At 53.0% G+C, this 15,518-nt stretch overlaps 2 protein-coding genes across 3 annotated transcripts; both read right to left on the reverse strand.

Moving 5' to 3' along the window:
* Positions 1-709: 709 nt before the first annotated feature.
* VAMP5 (vesicle associated membrane protein 5) lies at positions 710-7,770 on the reverse strand. Of its 2 annotated transcripts, XM_057557811.1 has the most exons (4): positions 7,472-7,492; positions 4,646-4,721; positions 1,633-1,770; positions 710-1,156 (listed from the first exon to the last, which is right to left on the reverse strand). In XM_057557811.1, the coding sequence occupies exons 3-4, from the start codon at positions 1,714-1,716 to the stop codon at positions 947-949; spliced, it is 294 nt and encodes a 97-aa protein (XP_057413794.1). In that variant the 5' UTR covers positions 1,717-1,770; positions 4,646-4,721; positions 7,472-7,492; the 3' UTR covers positions 710-946. The 2 variants fall into 2 exon arrangements, with proteins under 2 accessions (XP_057413794.1, XP_028020584.2); XM_028164783.2 differs by lacking the exon at positions 4,646-4,721 and having other exon boundaries at positions 7,472-7,770.
* A 1,895-nt stretch (positions 7,771-9,665) lies between these two features.
* Positions 9,666-13,042, reverse strand: VAMP8 (vesicle associated membrane protein 8). The gene is made up of 3 exons (XM_007175355.3): positions 12,885-13,042; positions 11,403-11,561; positions 9,666-10,123 (listed from the first exon to the last, which is right to left on the reverse strand). The coding sequence occupies exons 1-3, from the start codon at positions 12,885-12,887 to the stop codon at positions 9,983-9,985; spliced, it is 303 nt and encodes a 100-aa protein (XP_007175417.1). The 5' UTR covers positions 12,888-13,042; the 3' UTR covers positions 9,666-9,982.
* Positions 13,043-15,518: the final 2,476 nt, after the last annotated feature.

Below are 15,518 nucleotides of genomic sequence, written 5' to 3' on the forward strand. Positions count from 1 at the left end.
AGTAGCCCTCACTCCACCTAACAAGGAACTGTTTCTGTTGCACACTTGACCCTGAATTCCCCTTCCCACCCACTTTGACATGCAGTTAAGGAGTTCAGGCAGTGGCTGCCCTGTTTCCCAGGTCTTGGTAGGGCCTTTCCTTCTTCCCCAGCCTTTACCCAACCATCTTACTTGGTGCCCTGAAGGCACTGCCTCCCTGGCTCTTTGAAAAGCCCCAATTCTTTCCCACAGGGCAAACTTTGTGACTCTGCATTACAGCACCATAGAAGGAAGCCCTTTCCCTTTCCTGCCACCTACCCCACCTGTGATCTGGCGTAAAGCTTGAGGGAGAAATTGGAGCAGAGGTGCTCAAGGGGAGAAGTCTCTCTGAAGGTGAGAACCTTGTGATATAAAGATCTTGGAAGTGCTTTCCTCTTTGTCATCCTATCTGGAGTCCCATGGGTCCTCTGAACATCCCAAGACTCAGAAAAAAAACAGATTTCATTCTCAGGGAAACAGACTTGGAGGGCACTGGTTGAAGGGTCTGGTTTGGGGGCTGTTGTGTCTTTACACCTGCACCCCAGAAGGATCTGTCTGTAGGGTTGGATCAAGTTGAGAAGGGAGAAGGGCCACCTCCCAAGGCTGGAGTCCTTTGGGACTTTTTTCTGTTTTCTGAAGACCTTCAAACACACACATACACACATACACCAGTTTTTAACCAAACAGCAGCTTTTAACCCAACAGCAGCTTTTACTAAGCTCCAGGTGGGGCTGCCCTGGCATGGCCAGCGCAGCAGGTTGCCCTCAAGGGCCAGTCTCTGGTGTGATAGGAAGTAACAAAGGTGCACAAATTGGTGCTGCCCTTCCACGCTCACTGGGGTGGCTCAGAAGGGAGCAAACTCCAGGGTTCTCTGAAGACCAGAACCGACCAGTGTGGCTATTCGGCCTCTTTTCCAGGCCCAGCTGTGTCATTCCCCAGGCCCTGAGGCAGCGCCGGCATCCTGGGCCTGTGGGGCACTGCTGCCCTTGCTGCTTTGTGGGAGAAACATGGCCAGCAACACAATCAGGAGGATGAGCAGACCACCACCTACTACCAGCCCCAAGTAGATCCGGCAACGGACATTCTCCCAGCGCTTCTTCTGGGCCAGAGTCTTGGTTGTCTTGCTGAAGGCAGAGCTCTGTGGACACCCCCAGACACAGGGTAGGAGTTAGTGGTTTCCCCAGAGCCCTGGACCAGCTCCTTCCAACCCAGCCCCGGCAAGGCCTAGCCTCCTCCCGCAGCCTCCCCATCCTGTCAGCTCCCTTTCTCTACACAGCCTGCCCTGGGACCCTCCCAACCTGACTCCTGGTCTCCCACACTGGTGTAGCCCTTGACTCACAGCCCTACAGGCTCACCCCCAGTTAACAATGCCAGTCTTCAACCTGTAGGAAGATCCACAGCTTCAAACCAAGGCCTTCGTACTTCATGAGACCTCCCCACCCACTGCATAGCTAAGCTAGGGATGCTTCAAGAAACCCACAGTCCCCACACCGGCCCTTGGGTGAGCCTCAGGCCCTACCAACGGCCGGGAGACCCTGAGCACAGCCTGAGAGCTCCCCCTGAGGGCCCCTCCTAGCCTCTCCCTCCCCCTCTCTGCTTCTCCAGGCCTCACACCATGTCCAGGAGTTGGTCTGAACGCTGTTCCAGCTCCGCCAGCTTCCCGTCGCGCTCCAGGACCTTGTCGAAGTTGTTGAGCATGATTTCTGTCACCTCATCCGCCTGCCGCTGGCACCGCTCCAACTCTTTCCCTGCCTGGATACCAAGCCCAAGGTCAGGGCTACATGAGGCCCCCTCCTGACCCTCATCTGGTCCTGAGACCTAGAGGCCTCCTTGCCCCACTGCACAAGCGCACGCGTGTGTGCGCATGCACGTGTATGAGTAAGGGGAACAGCGCCTTTCATGCAAGGGTCTGATATGTGCGGAGGGAAGGGCTGGCCTCTTGGGTGTGTACGGCTCACCTTTGGCTCCTCCCTTTGCCCATCAAGGCAGGTCCTAGGTCGGCCTTGACTTCCAGCATCTCAGCTTCCTCTAAGATGCCTGAGGATGGGACCTTCCCAGGACCCACCCTCCCACAAAGCAGACACTTGGCTCACCTGCTCCAGGATGGCCTCAACCTACTGTGCACCTGCCCTGTGGCTTCCCACTGGCCTAAGGAGGCAGCAAAGAACACAGAACCAAGCTGCTTGGCCAGAGCCAGACAGGGAGGAGATCCAGCCCACTGAGCTAGAGGGATAATTTTGGACCACCACACGTTATAGCCTCTGCCTAACCCCACAGACACACACAGACACACGCACAGACACACACACACACACACAAACTGAGATCAGATCTCACTCCCCTCCCTCCTCCAGCCTCTGACTGGTCAGGCCAGTTCTGCCTCCTGGCCTGACCCTGCTCCCACATCAATGCTCAAAGTCTATTCGCTGTCTGCCTGGGAGCCTCGGCCTTCCTGGCCTCTGGCCTCCAGCTTTCCAGCTAGCCAGGATCTTCACTGGGATCCAACTCACACAGGAGAGACCAGCTCTTGGATTTCCCAGCCTGGGCAGCAGCCTCACCTGACAAAAGAACCCAGCTCATTTCAGAGGACTGGGAAGGGAGATGCAGGGTCCAAGCTGGGGGAGAGGCCAGGAAGAGGAAGAACACAGGGATCACAAGCAAGAAAGAAACTGGGCTTTGGATACATGCAACTGGGAGAGACCCAGGGCAGGAGGCCCTGGTAAGAGCTGGAGGTCCAGGGACATGTCGGGAGATGAATCCCAGCAGATTAACAAACCACAGGAACTCCCTCCCCCAGCCCTGTCCCCCAGAGCCCAACCCTGTTCTCATCTCCTCCTCACAGAGCATGGGCCAAGCTCCCTTTCCTGCCAGACTATATTGCCCATTGTCTGCAGCAGACATTTTGGCACTTGACTGAATTCCACTTAAAACCAGAGAAAGGGAAGGGATCTGGTGGTCACAGAGGGCCACCTCCTACTCAGCCAAGAATCCCCGTTCAGGATCCCTGCAGCTGCCTTGCATGTAACCTCCAAGCATTCCCAGTATATGAATCCTATCTCCCCAAGTGGACCATAAGCTCCCAGGGGGAGGGCAGGGGCCAGTGCCCTGCCTTTGTCTGCCACCAGCCTGGAGGCCCAGGAGGCCACCACAATGCTGACCATCCGCAAGGACTCAATGAGTGAGCCAATCGCATTATAACTTATCCAAATGCAACTGTCATTCTCAAGTTTGTTATCCCAGTGTGTTTATCTAGCCCAGCTGGAGTTTCAAGGGGCAGGCATCTGAAACCCAAGTAGGTCAATATTTACTCATGAGCTAGAAAAGCAACCCATTTCCAGAGGGGGCCGGCAAACCACGACAGAGCGGTACACTCATGGGCTGGGGGAAGCAGTAGCTGGGGAACAAGGAAGCATAATGAAGAAAGCAGGGAATTTGTACTCATCTCTTGAGTTTTCCTGAGTCAACCACTATCACCACTATTATTATGACTAAATTATTCAACAAGTCTCCATTACTTGGAGTCTCTCACATTCAAATAGTCCAAGGCAAAAACCTGGGAATGGACCAAGATTCAAAAATGAGAATCACTGCTAGAGATTGGTGGGATGTTACATATCATTTTTTCTAATCTAAATGCTACAGCTGTTGTTATCTTATTCTCCAACATGGGGTGATGTTGGGTCACATTCTTCAGGACAGCTGGCTGTGCCTCCCACTGCAAGCTGTAGCCTCCTTCCCCCACTGCGAAGCCAGGCCTGTCCGGAGCCCAGATGCGCCCAGGCCTAAAAGAACACATTCGCACCAGGGAACACAGAGGGCTGAGGCTCAAGTCTCTAGCCCTCCTTGGCCCTCCTCAACCAGAGGAAAAAGGACACTGTATGCACGGGTCTCTGCTGGCACGGTGATTCAAATAAAGAACTGCCGGGTGTGGAAGGAGGTAAAAGACCGGAGGGTGGCCACGCTGCATCCTGCCACATAGAACTCAACATAGTGCCTGGCACGCCGTGAACGCGTGGAAAATATTTTCTGAATGAGTTGGGCCGGTTCTTGAAAAGATCGCTATAGGCTGGGGGAAAGAGGTGTGTATGATACAGTTAGAGAAGAGTAATGAGTTTACCCCATGAGATACAAATAGCGAGTGTTGAGCCGCCCACAGACAGGTGATTCCTGAGAACCGAGATGGACGGGGCGGGGGGCGGGGGGCGGTGGCGGCATGTGGTGGAGACTACTGCCACAGGCAAACAGAGACACACTCTGGACAGTGACGGATCTGGCAGAGGGTAAAGGTCAAGAAGAGGAAGCTCCCGTGGAGGGAGGGATGGATCAAGAGTTTGTGTAGGTTTCTGAGCCTGGAGGGGCTTCAGGAGACTTTCTCTGTTGGTGGTAGACTGGCATGAACGAAAGTGAGATAACTCAGGCCAGAGGACACCAGAAGGCATGTAGAAATGCTATCAGCAAGGGTATGTGAAGAGGTCCCCAGGCTGGGGGGCCGGGAGGAACAGAGGGCAAGAGAGGAAGGGTGGGTGAGAGAGGAAGGGAGGGTGAGAAGCACTTCCGAGCTTGGGTAGGGGCAGCATTTTTGGCAGACGGAGGGTGGTAGTTACACAGGAAATTGACAGACTGTTACCTGGTGTGCAGAATATCCCTCCTTCAATTCTCAAATCTCTCCTCGGGTTTTTCCAGGCCAAATACAGCTGGTTCCTCTGAAAAGAAAGCTCTCAAAAACCTCCCTGTCCAAACTCTCCTGTCTCCCCTCTTTCCTGATTAGTGCCTACAAAACCCTATCCCAGCTGTCACTGTTGTCATCTTCAGAGGGACCCGGGCAGCGACCTGGTGTATCACCTCCTTCCTGGGTCAGCGCTCGCCTGAGCTCAGAGCCTAAGAGCCGGGCTCTGCATTACAGCCCTGGGTTCCTTCAAATCCTGCCTCTGCCACTCACCAGCTGAGTGACTAAAGACTGGGGATATGACCTTTCTGACCCCTCCGCTTCCTCATCTATAAAGTGGTGACAATAATATCTCCCATAACATTAGCTAAGGCATGTGGCATGTTATAAATAAAGTGCTTAGCACAAGTCCTGACACATACTAAAATGCTCAATAAATAATAGCTATTATTGCGGTAGCCCAAGTTTCCCTAGGTTTTTTTTTAGCTGTCAGATCCCAGGAACCACACCTGTGGTCAATAAAACCTCTTAAATATTTTTACGAAATACACAGCCAAGCAAGCTCTTCCCTGTTGCCACCTTGTGCACTTAATCGTTTCTAACCTAAATATAAAACTTGACATGGGTCTTTGATAACCTATATCTATTTTATTTCCATCAGGCGCTGCAGGCTGTTGAGAAGGTTTTACCTCTTGACAGTAATAATAGCTCCCACTCAATGGGCACATACTCTGAGCTGAGAACTATGCTGCTAGCTCTTTGTTCACTTTATCTCATTTAAGCCTCACTACAATCCACTGAGGAAAGTACTCTCATCCCAGTTTTATAAGAAACTGAGGCTCGGAGGGGTTAAATCACCCATCCAAGGTCACAGAGCCAGTGAGTAGAAGATCTGGGAGTTGAACAAACTTAGTCTCCAAGGATCACATTCTTAACCCCTGTGTTAAACTGGATGCGGGTAAAGGGAGGTCAAATGCTTTAGCTGGCTGGCTAAAGACTCACCAAGCTTGATGCTGCCAACTCAACTTGTGTGCATATGAGGGAGGCCTGTGGCTCAAAACCCAAATTCTTTGCACAGAGCATGAGTGAGGACCATCTACAAGATGAATGAATTCATTACCCATTCAATTTCTATCTTTCCCATCACTATTTTGTTCCTACTCTATCCCCTATACCAGTCACCACGACTGGCACAAAGGAAATGCCCAAGAAACACTTGTTAACTGAATGAATCAGAAAAGAGGAGAAAAGAAGGGAAAGCAAGAAGGACCAGGTAGGGAAGGCGGATGGGAAGAAGGAAGGGAAAGCGCTAGGGGTGGACAAAGGGGCAGCAATAAGAGAAAAAACAGAGGGAAGGGGCTAGGAGATGGTTGGGAGAGAGAGATCAATCCCCAGGCTCAGATCCACTATTTGCCTCAGATGAACCTGTGAGAGTCCCAGAGTTTCCCAGCACCCCCCAGTAAATTATCACAGCCTCAGCCTTCATTTCAAGAGTTTCCTCTTCTCACCAAGTGCTAAGGGCCAGCCACAAGCCCAACCTAACCCTGCCTGATTCCTTGCTCTGCCCGCTGGGAAGTGGGCTCTGGGCTCCGTCCCATTCCCTGGGCCTCCCTCAGTTTCCTGGCCTGGCCTTAGAGCTCAGTGCTACCTTCCTGCCCCGCTTCCTCTTCCTGCCTCCAGTTCCCTGGAGATGAAGCCATCCAGGCATCTCGACCCCCAGCCAGGCCACATCCACATCCATCACACCTCTGCTGGCTTCTCCATGGCGGAATCTTTTTTTTTTTTTTGGCAGTATCTTTTTTTTTTCTCTCTCTTTTTGGCCATGCCATGTGGGATCTTAGTTCCCTGACCAAGGATCGAACCTGTGCCCCCTGCATTGGCAGGGCAGAGTTTTAACCACTGGATCCCCAGGAAAGTCCCTCCATGGCAGAATCTTAAAGCACCAAGCCTGCTTCCTGCTGGGCACAACTTCCCAGGAGTTCCACGGGAGAGGAGAAGCGACTGGCACCAACTGCTCCTGACACCTTTGCCTTGGAAATGACAAGTGGGGACAGAGGCCAGAGTCTACAGCAGGAGTGGGGGATGACTCAACTCAAGAATGTGTCCCTAGGTACGGGTTAGAAGGCAGTCAGGCTATGCCACACTGATAACTTCAGTGGAACTTTTATAGTAAACATCTTTCTTTCTCTGTCCCCAGGGGAAGGAGTTTGCCCTCCAACACCCTGCCACAGGGCTGGCCTCTACCACCCCATCGGCTCAGGTTTCCAACCCCTGGGCCAGACTTGGCTCTTCACAGCTCCAGGAAGGGCTGAAGAGGTCACCATATTACCCACCACTTCTCAGGAGCAGGTTTTGAGGGCCAGGCAGGTCTCTGCCATTGTATCTCCTCTAACCTCCTAAGGACCCAGCAAGGCGGGTATCGCTGACCCCACTTCACGATGCGGAAAAAGAGGCTCAGGGAAGCTAAGTGACTTGCCCGGGGTCACAGAGCGGGTAAGTGGCCACCACCAGGATCTCAGCCTGGAGTCTGACTCCGAAGCCGGTGCTCGTAACCGCTTGGCCCCGGCAAGTGGGAAGCCGGAGTCCCGCTCACTCGGCGCGGGGCAGCCGGGACCCTCGCACAGCCGACCTTTCCCTCCCGCGATGCGCGCGACGAGCCGAGGGTCCGGCCCCGGTCCTGCTCCCGGGCGCCGTTCCGAAGGACGCCCCCGCCCTTGGACTTCGGACTCCCGCCTCGCACCTCCCCCCACCCACGCTCGCCCTCTGCCCCCCGCCCCGGGCCCTCACCATCGCCGCCGCCGCTGCCTCCCCGCTCCGGTTCCTCTGCCCGAGCGGCCGCAGTGCCAGGGAGCTGGGAGGAAGCGGAGGGCGGGGCGGGGCCTGCCTGGCGGGGGCGGGGGGCGCGCCTTCTGGGAGCGGCGACCGAAACCAAGTCAAATCAGTCAAATCGGAAGCGGCCGGCGATGGCTCCCGGGATCCCGGTTCGGCACCTCTCTCCGGGCCGCCGGCGCCCGGCTCGGGATGACTGCCCAGCCTGGTGAAGTGGGGCCTCCGCCCAATCAGCCTGGTGCCTGGTCTACAGCTCGGGACCCCAGTCTATGAAATGGTCCCAGTGGAGTGGGCTCTGGAACGGGCTCAGGGAATCCTCTCTGGAACGGCATCCAAGCTCAGGTAGACCGGGTTGCTCTGGGGAGGAATCATTTATTCATTCAACAAGCACCTGTAGGAGCGCCATTGTCCTGCACTGTGCTAGGCGCAGGAAACGCAGTGAACAGCTGGACAGGGTCTTTGCCACCTGGGTGAGTGCAACTCACCCATAATCAAAAACCGACCACACCAAAGTTCTGAAACTAAATAAAGTTTATTCACAATAAATATCATGAGTGCACTACCTGCCACTGGAGGGTACATTTTAAAACGGTCAATTGTATGTTTTGCGAATTTTACCTCAATTACAAGAGAAAACAGACCCCCGTGGAGAAGGTGCTAGCTCTAGCTTTTTCTTTCTTTCCCCTTCACCACGTGGGCAAGTGCAGCCCTGTCCTGATATGACCCCCTTCCTCAGCTGGAGGATTAGGGAGGCTGGTGTGTCTAACCTTCTGTCCAGAGCCTCCCTGAGCTGAATCTATCCATCCTCAGCCTGCCCTTTCACTGCTACAGAGAAGCCACCAGCCACCTGTTCTCTATGCCACCCCATACTATCCCAACATCTCAAAGGTGGCCCCTCTGGGGGAAGGGGGTTGGGGGCTTCCCTCTCCCACGCTGAGCCCCATGTGAGCACAGACCCCACCCCCAGCCTGGACAGACTAGGTCCCAATCACCCCAGTTGCTTGGACCTCGAGTCTAGGAGTGGACTGAGAAGAGAGAGGATGGACAGGATCCTGACAAAGTCTGCCCCCAGGGTCTCTTCTGTGCTTTCCTCCCTTCCTAGTTTTCAGGGCATGGTTCTATTTTTTTTTTTTTTTTTTTTTTTTTGGCTGCGCTGCGCAGCATGTGGGATCCTAATTCCCCAACCAGGGATCAAACCCATGTCCCCTGCATTGGAAGTGTGGAGTCTTAACCACTGGACCACCAGGGAAGTCCCCGGAGCATGATTCTAGAACCTGACTTGCCAGTACTAGTCCCCAGTCCTGTTTCCCAACCCCGCCCCTTCCAGACTCCCTCCCCAAATCAGGTTCTTTTCAATTCTGGAAAGCCTATGGGGGAAATAGGGACAGAGATGACGCGAACCCTTCCCCCAAACCAAGGCGCACTGGGCACTGGAAAGATTGACAATGATGGTGGAACCTGGTGGAGAGGAGGGAGGCTCAAAGACAGAGAGGTCCATTGTCCATGGAGGGGAAGGAAGGCCATAGGCCCTGTCCTGTGACACTGACTGTGCCCAGCCACGAGATACGGGTGAGAGATGCTCAGCCCCTCAGGACAGCTGAGACCCAGAGGCCCTGCTAAGTTCCAGAAGGACAGGGGCAGACAAAAGACAAATAGAACTCGCAGAACCACAAGAGAAGGAAAAGCAGTTCAGTTCCTCTAACCCCCTCACTCTAAGACTACAACAGGGCCACCAAAGAGAAACGGCAATGATGGGAGGGGTGGGAGGCCCTTAACCAGATTCCTAAATGCTCTGCCCAGGTAGGCTTCATGTCTCGGCTAACACTTCCAGCAGAAAACTAATAAAGGAAATGGCAAGACCCAGAGGGGATACTTGAGAGTCTTACATACTACCCTAAAATGCTGGGAAGGTTTTGAATTTTCCATACACCAAGACCTCCAGAAAATTCCTGTTCTTGAGACCAGTGACAATGATGGAACAAGGGGAGATAAAGACAGAGAGTTTCCATCTTTTTCCTCCAAACATATGCTCTCCACCCCTCCAACAGCTTGGGCCTCCAAAGGGAGGATCTCTGCCAGAGGGCATCCTTGGGGAGAAAAGAAATGGAAGGGCCAAAGGAAAAATGGAAAGGGAGAAAGTACCTCACATGCATAGGGATACTGAAAGGTCTTTATTGCCCACTGGCCACCCTCAGTTCCATCAGTTTCCCAGCCATGTGCTGGCCCTTCTGGGTCTCTCCAACCAACTCTGAGGACACCTGAAACACAGCCACAGTCCAGCTCTCTCCTTCTGGGGACCAAGGTGCTCCCTGGGGCAGACAGTGTGGTAGAGGGGCCTCAGAGTGAGGGGCGGGAGGATGGAGCAGCGTTCCCTGTGGAGAAGGACAGGAGGGAGGGCCCCTCTTGGCACCCACTATGGAAGGTTGCCCCCGAAGAAGAGGGCAGGGTGGGAGGGGTTCCCTAAGTTACTTAAGGGATGGCACCCGTGGCAAAGAGCACGATGAAGAGGACGATGATAAAAACTATCACGCAGATGAGGACGATCATCTTCACGTTCTTCCACCAGAACTTCCGAGCCACCTTCTGCGATGTGGTCTTGAAGTGCTCGGACTGTTGGGGATAAGGCAGAGTCACCCAGTGCCTCCTGCCACTGGAATGAGCATACCGAGACCCACATTCCATACATCTAAACATTTAAGTGCTAAGTTGAGGTAACAGACTGCTAAATAAAATAGTTAGTTCTGTCCTCCTACCTTGACAAATGTACCTTCACAACCATCTGGTGAACCAATTCAAATTTAGAATTCTTGGGCTCCCTCTGGTCCCCTGCCTGCCCCCTTCTCTTCTTACCCCTGCACTGCCATGCACACTGAGGGGCCTCTGACGCATGCTCACACCCAGGGTTGTGACACTGGCAGCACAACCCACCCTTGGGAGGGCAGACACTGGGGCTGAGGGGTACAGGCTCCAGGTGGACACATCTCCCTGATTCCATAACTCCTGGCCACATGAGGACTGCTGAAGCTGGAGGAGGGGCCGGGGCAGTACCGGGGTTGGAACTGAGGGAAAATGCTCTTCCTCTCCCAACCTGAATTGCAGAAATTGTTTCCCTGCGCCACGCTTCCCAGATTGGGCTGTGGAAAGAAACACTAAGTCCCAGGGAGTCAAATGAGCTATGTTCAAGATTACACACAGGACTCAGAAAGCCATGGCCAGTCTCTCACCGTGGACGTGGAATCTTAGTCTCCAGCCCTCTGTTGAACTTTAGAGTTACTCCCTCCCTGAACAGCTGGCTTCAGCCTCTGGCTGGAGGGGGAGAAGAATGAGATCTAGCAAGATGTGTGGGAGATATTATTCCAGCCTTCAGCCAGCAGAGGATCCTGGGATCAAAGACTTTTACTCCTCTTCCCAGCTTCTTTTTAAAGCTGGCTCAGCAAGACTCTAACAGTTTTCCACCCCCTGCCTAATAACTCCTGGGGAAGGCCAAAGGCCCTAAGAGGATTTTCTGGAGCCAATATTTTTGTCCTGGGGAGGCCAGGTCCAAATGATTGTCAAGGGCAGCCTTCAAAGGGAAAGTTGATTTCATAGGAGAGAAGCCTAAGAAAGCACAGGCTGACTGAGCCATCTATCTGTCTCACAAAATGTCTCCGTGGGTCCACCCCCACATCCCCAGCCCCAGTCCCTGAACCCATTCCCTGGACTCCAGTACCCATCAGTGGAGTAGAGCAGAATCAGAAGTGGGGATTCAGCTCACATCAATTCCCAACGCAGGTAAAAAGGCAGACTTCCCTCCTGATCATTCTGCCACCAAGACCACCAAGCCTCAAGCCCCCAATAATCCTCCTTCCCCCTCTTCCCTTGGCCCCCACTGGGCTCCCCATCATCTCACTGTGGCTTCCAGATCCTCTGTCTTGTTTCGGAGATGGTCCAAGTTTTCTCCCCGGGCCAGGATCCGCTCCACATTCTGGGTCATAATATTCTTGACTCCCTCCACTTCACTCCGCAGGTTTCGCACACGGTCATCTCCTCCACCACCACTGGCCTCCTCCTGGGCAGCCACACAGGGGTTAATTAGGCCGAGGGCCGGAGGGACTGAGACTCAGCCTCAGAGGCCAGAGGAGGGGGAGGCCTAAGGTGGACTTTAGCTTGTTGTAATGCTCGAACTGTTTGCAAAGAGAATGTTTTCCTGTAGTACTTGTGTAATCAAAAACAAATGCATTTTTAAGCCCCAGATGGTGAGAGTCATGCTAGGAGACAGACTGGATCCAACTTCTTTGTGGGTTCTCAGGGCACGTGAGAGGACGAGAAGCACGCTCCCAAAGCCCTCTCCACTGCTTCCTTGTTCCTCAGAGAGGGTCAGAGGAGACCGCTGAGCCAGCACCTCACAAGGCACAGCCCCACCGTTACCTATGAATTCCCAGATCCCACCGGTCCTCATTAAAAATGCCTGTGCCCCACTCCCCCGCAGACCACCCTCCCCTAGCCTAACCCGCCCTCTCTTCAAGACAGCAGCTGGAGAGCTGCTCCGACCTCCTGGGCAGCCTGAGCCCCGGCAACCAGGCTCCAAGTCCCTCACAAGGCCCCACGAGAGACAGCCGTTGGGCCACAAACTTCTGCTTTCCCCACCACTAAGCACCGCGCGAAGACACCACGCCATTGCCTGCTTAAGCAAGTATGAAATATACAAACAGCAGCCTGGGTGTTGGGGGTAATGGAGGGCAAGTCCTCCCTGATGCCTCATCCTCAGGCTTTCTGATAAGGTTTTTGAACAGGGAGGGAAAAACACGGCTAAGCTCCTCCCTCCCTGACCCACTGGACTTCCAGACACAAGCCAGGGGCATGGGTCCAAACTAGATTATCACAGAGAACCAACTTCTGACTTTTTTTTTTTTTTTTTTACAAACCCTCAGCTCTCTTCCTCATGTTTATGGAGAGGGGGCAGATTCCTTGGACTCGACGGAGAGACAAATTCTTTGGGTTTCTGTACAGGGATAAAGTGAGAGGCAGAGCGGGATTCCTGCCGCTGGGCTGGAATCTGCGCCGGGAACAGCAGAGGCACTGCCCAGGAATGTCACAGCACCCGAAGGCCGGAGGGCTGGAGGAGGCGATGAATTAGGATCTCCCACTCCCACCGCAGCTCCACTCCAGGCCAGCTCAGGGCTCAGGGGAGGGAGGGAGCAGAGAAGGAGCAGGAACACCCGCCCAGGCAGCTCAGACCTATTTGCAGCCCAGCTGTCAAAGAACAGAGGTCACAGTCAGCGCTGGCCCAGCCCTCAGATTTTGCCACCAGCTTTCCTTTGCTGATCCCCAGCCCCTAGCCCCCTCTGGCTGCTCGTGAAATCAGCCCCTTCTTAGTTTCCAGCTCTCTCACCATGTTTCCGAGCGGCTCGGGCCTGTCGGCAGCGGGACTCTCGCCTAGTCTGTTTCCTCTCGGGCAGCCGTCGGTTCACTTCCTGCTTGTCCAACTTTCAGCCCGCCCCCGCCCACCTCGCATCCAGAGCCTCTACGGCCACACCTCGCGCAGGTTCCCCAGGTAGGCGGGCACTCGCCACTGCTCTCCCAAGTCTCCTGGGAAACCAGGGCTTAGGTTTAAAGCGACAGGGCCCCCCGCCACCACATTCCTTCTAACTTGTCAGGAACAAGAAAAGAAAGATCAAGCAGTCCTCTTAGGTTTCCTGATATAGAAAGGGCAGCCGACTCCTTTTTTAAATTTTTATTATTATTATTATTATGTTTTTTTGGCTGCACCACGCGGCATGCCGGGGATCTTAGTTCCCTGACCAGAGATGGAACCCATGGCCCCTGCAGTGGAAGCGCATAGACTTAACCACTGGACCGCCAGGGAAGTCCCCCATCTCCTTTTTTTATGTTCTGAGTATTTCACCCCCAATTCTTAGAGACTGAAATCAACCCTAAGCACCCTGCCAGACCTTGTTCACATGGAAACAGAACGCACATATGAACACTTCTTGCTGGACAACCCTTGTTCCCATGTCCGTTTTAGTGGAGAAAGCATTGAAACCCCCAAAGTCTGGAATGCTGTAATCCTGGGCTCTGGTGTCGGAAAGCTGCACACCCTGAGTGAACTCTTTCACCTGCTTGGGTTTTGCCGGTGCTGATGCTTACCTCATAGGGTGGTGGTGAGGAGTAAAAGGATAGCACATGCCATGTGCCTAGCACAGTGCCTGGAACGAAGGGCTGCCCACTGCTCAAATCAGGGAATGATGGCTCACCAACCCTCCTTTCCTTCCAGAGTTCAACAATCCTGCACGTCCCTTCCGAGGCCACCATGTCGGTTGGTGAGCCCCATCAGAAAGGGTCACGCGACTGCCCTATGGACAAGAGAGAGGGCCCAGGGCAAAGGATTTTTCCACCAACCTGGCTCCAGGCCAGAGAAAATCCACTCTTCCTGGACAGTGTTTATGGAGATAGAAGAACAATAGCAGGGACGTGCAGAAGGGAACAAACATTCCTGTCCCATCCCAGAAGAAGTAACAGTTCCAAGAGGGAAATGTCAGCTTCTCTGACAAATGCTTTTTTTTTTTTTTTAATTTTTATTTATTTATATTTATTTTTGGCTGTGTTGGGTCTTCGTTTCTGTGCGAGGGCTTTCTCTAGTTGTGGCAAGCAGGGGCCACTCTTCATCGCGGTGCACGGGCCTCTCACTGTCGCGGCCTCTCTTGTTGCGGAGCACAAGCTCCAGACGCGCAGGCTCAGTAGTTGTGGCTCACGGGCCCAGCTGCTCCGTGGCATGTGGGATCTTCCCAGACCAGGGCTCGAACCCGTGTCTCCTGCATTGGCAGGCAGATTCTCAACCGCTGAGCCACCAGGGAAGCCCGACAAATGCTTTTTTAAAGAGGCTAATAAATTTTGGACCACTGTAGCATTTGGAGACCCTTTATTCTCATTTATAATGAAATCTTACTCCCAATTAGATAAGATTATTATCTTTTTCAGGCCTGAATTTTGGGGGACAGGATCAGCCTGCTTTCACAGAGAATGTGGCTGCCCGTCTCCTCACCATCCTTAGAAAGGCGACAATGAAGCCAAGCGGAGGTGGCTCAGAATCCTTGATCTATACTTTCATTGTTCAGTACAGTAGCCACTGACCACAAACGGCCGTTGAACGTTTGATATGTGGCTCGTCTAAACTGAGATGAGATGTAAGAGTAAAACACACAGCAGATTTCAAAGACTTATTATGAGAGAAAGACTATAAATATCTCTTTAGTAATTTTATATATTGATGACACATTGGAATAATGTTTTGGATCTTTTTTTTCCCCTTTTAAAAAAAAATTTGTAACGTGCTTTATTTTATTTATTTTTTTGGCCACATGGCATGTGGGGATCTTAGTTCCCCCCCCAAGGATCGAATCCATGCCCCCTGCTGTGGAAGCGCGGAGCCCTAACCACTGGACTGCCAGGGAATGCCCAAGTGCCTTATCTTTTTATTGAGTTATAGTTGATGTACAATATTATATAAGTTACAGGTGTACACTATAGTGATTCACAATTTTTAAAGGTTATACTCCATTTATAGCTATTATAAAATACTGGCTATATTCCCTGGGTTGTACGATATATCCTTTTAGCTTATTTTATGCATAGTAGCTTGCGCCTCTTAATCCCCTACCCCTAAATTGCCACTCCCCCTCGCTCTCCCCACTGGTAACCACTAGTTCGTCCTCTGTATCTGTGAGTCTGCTTCTTTTTTGTTATATTCAGTAGTTTGTTGTATTTTTTAGATTCCACAAGTAAGTGATATCATACAGCAGTGGTCCCCAACCTTTTTGGCACCAGGGACGGGTTTCGTGGAAGACAATTTTTCAACGGACAGGGGTGGGGGGGTGGGAGGGATGGTTCAGGCGGTAATGCGAGCGATGGAGAGCGGCAGATGAAGCTTCACTCGCTTGTCTGCCGCTCACCTCCTGCTGTGCAGCCCTGTTCCTAACAGGATGTGGACTGGTACCGGTCCGAGGCCCAGGGGTTGAGGACCCCTGTC

This window comes from Balaenoptera acutorostrata, chromosome 12 (genome assembly GCF_949987535.1).
Source record: "Balaenoptera acutorostrata chromosome 12, mBalAcu1.1, whole genome shotgun sequence".
In the NCBI taxonomy this organism is placed as follows: domain Eukaryota; kingdom Metazoa; phylum Chordata; class Mammalia; order Artiodactyla; family Balaenopteridae; genus Balaenoptera; species Balaenoptera acutorostrata.

Bases quoted from the DNA above. Each gene is read 5' to 3' on its own strand.
- VAMP8 (XM_007175355.3), bottom strand. The intron at 10,124-11,402 runs GTGAGATGATGG...TATCCCCAACAG, and splicing joins CAGAGGATCTGGAAGCCACA to TCCGAGCACTTCAAGACCAC.
- VAMP5 (XM_028164783.2), bottom strand. The intron at 1,157-1,632 runs GTGTGAGGCCTG...GGGTGTCCACAG, and splicing joins CAGACCAACTCCTGGACATG to AGCTCTGCCTTCAGCAAGAC.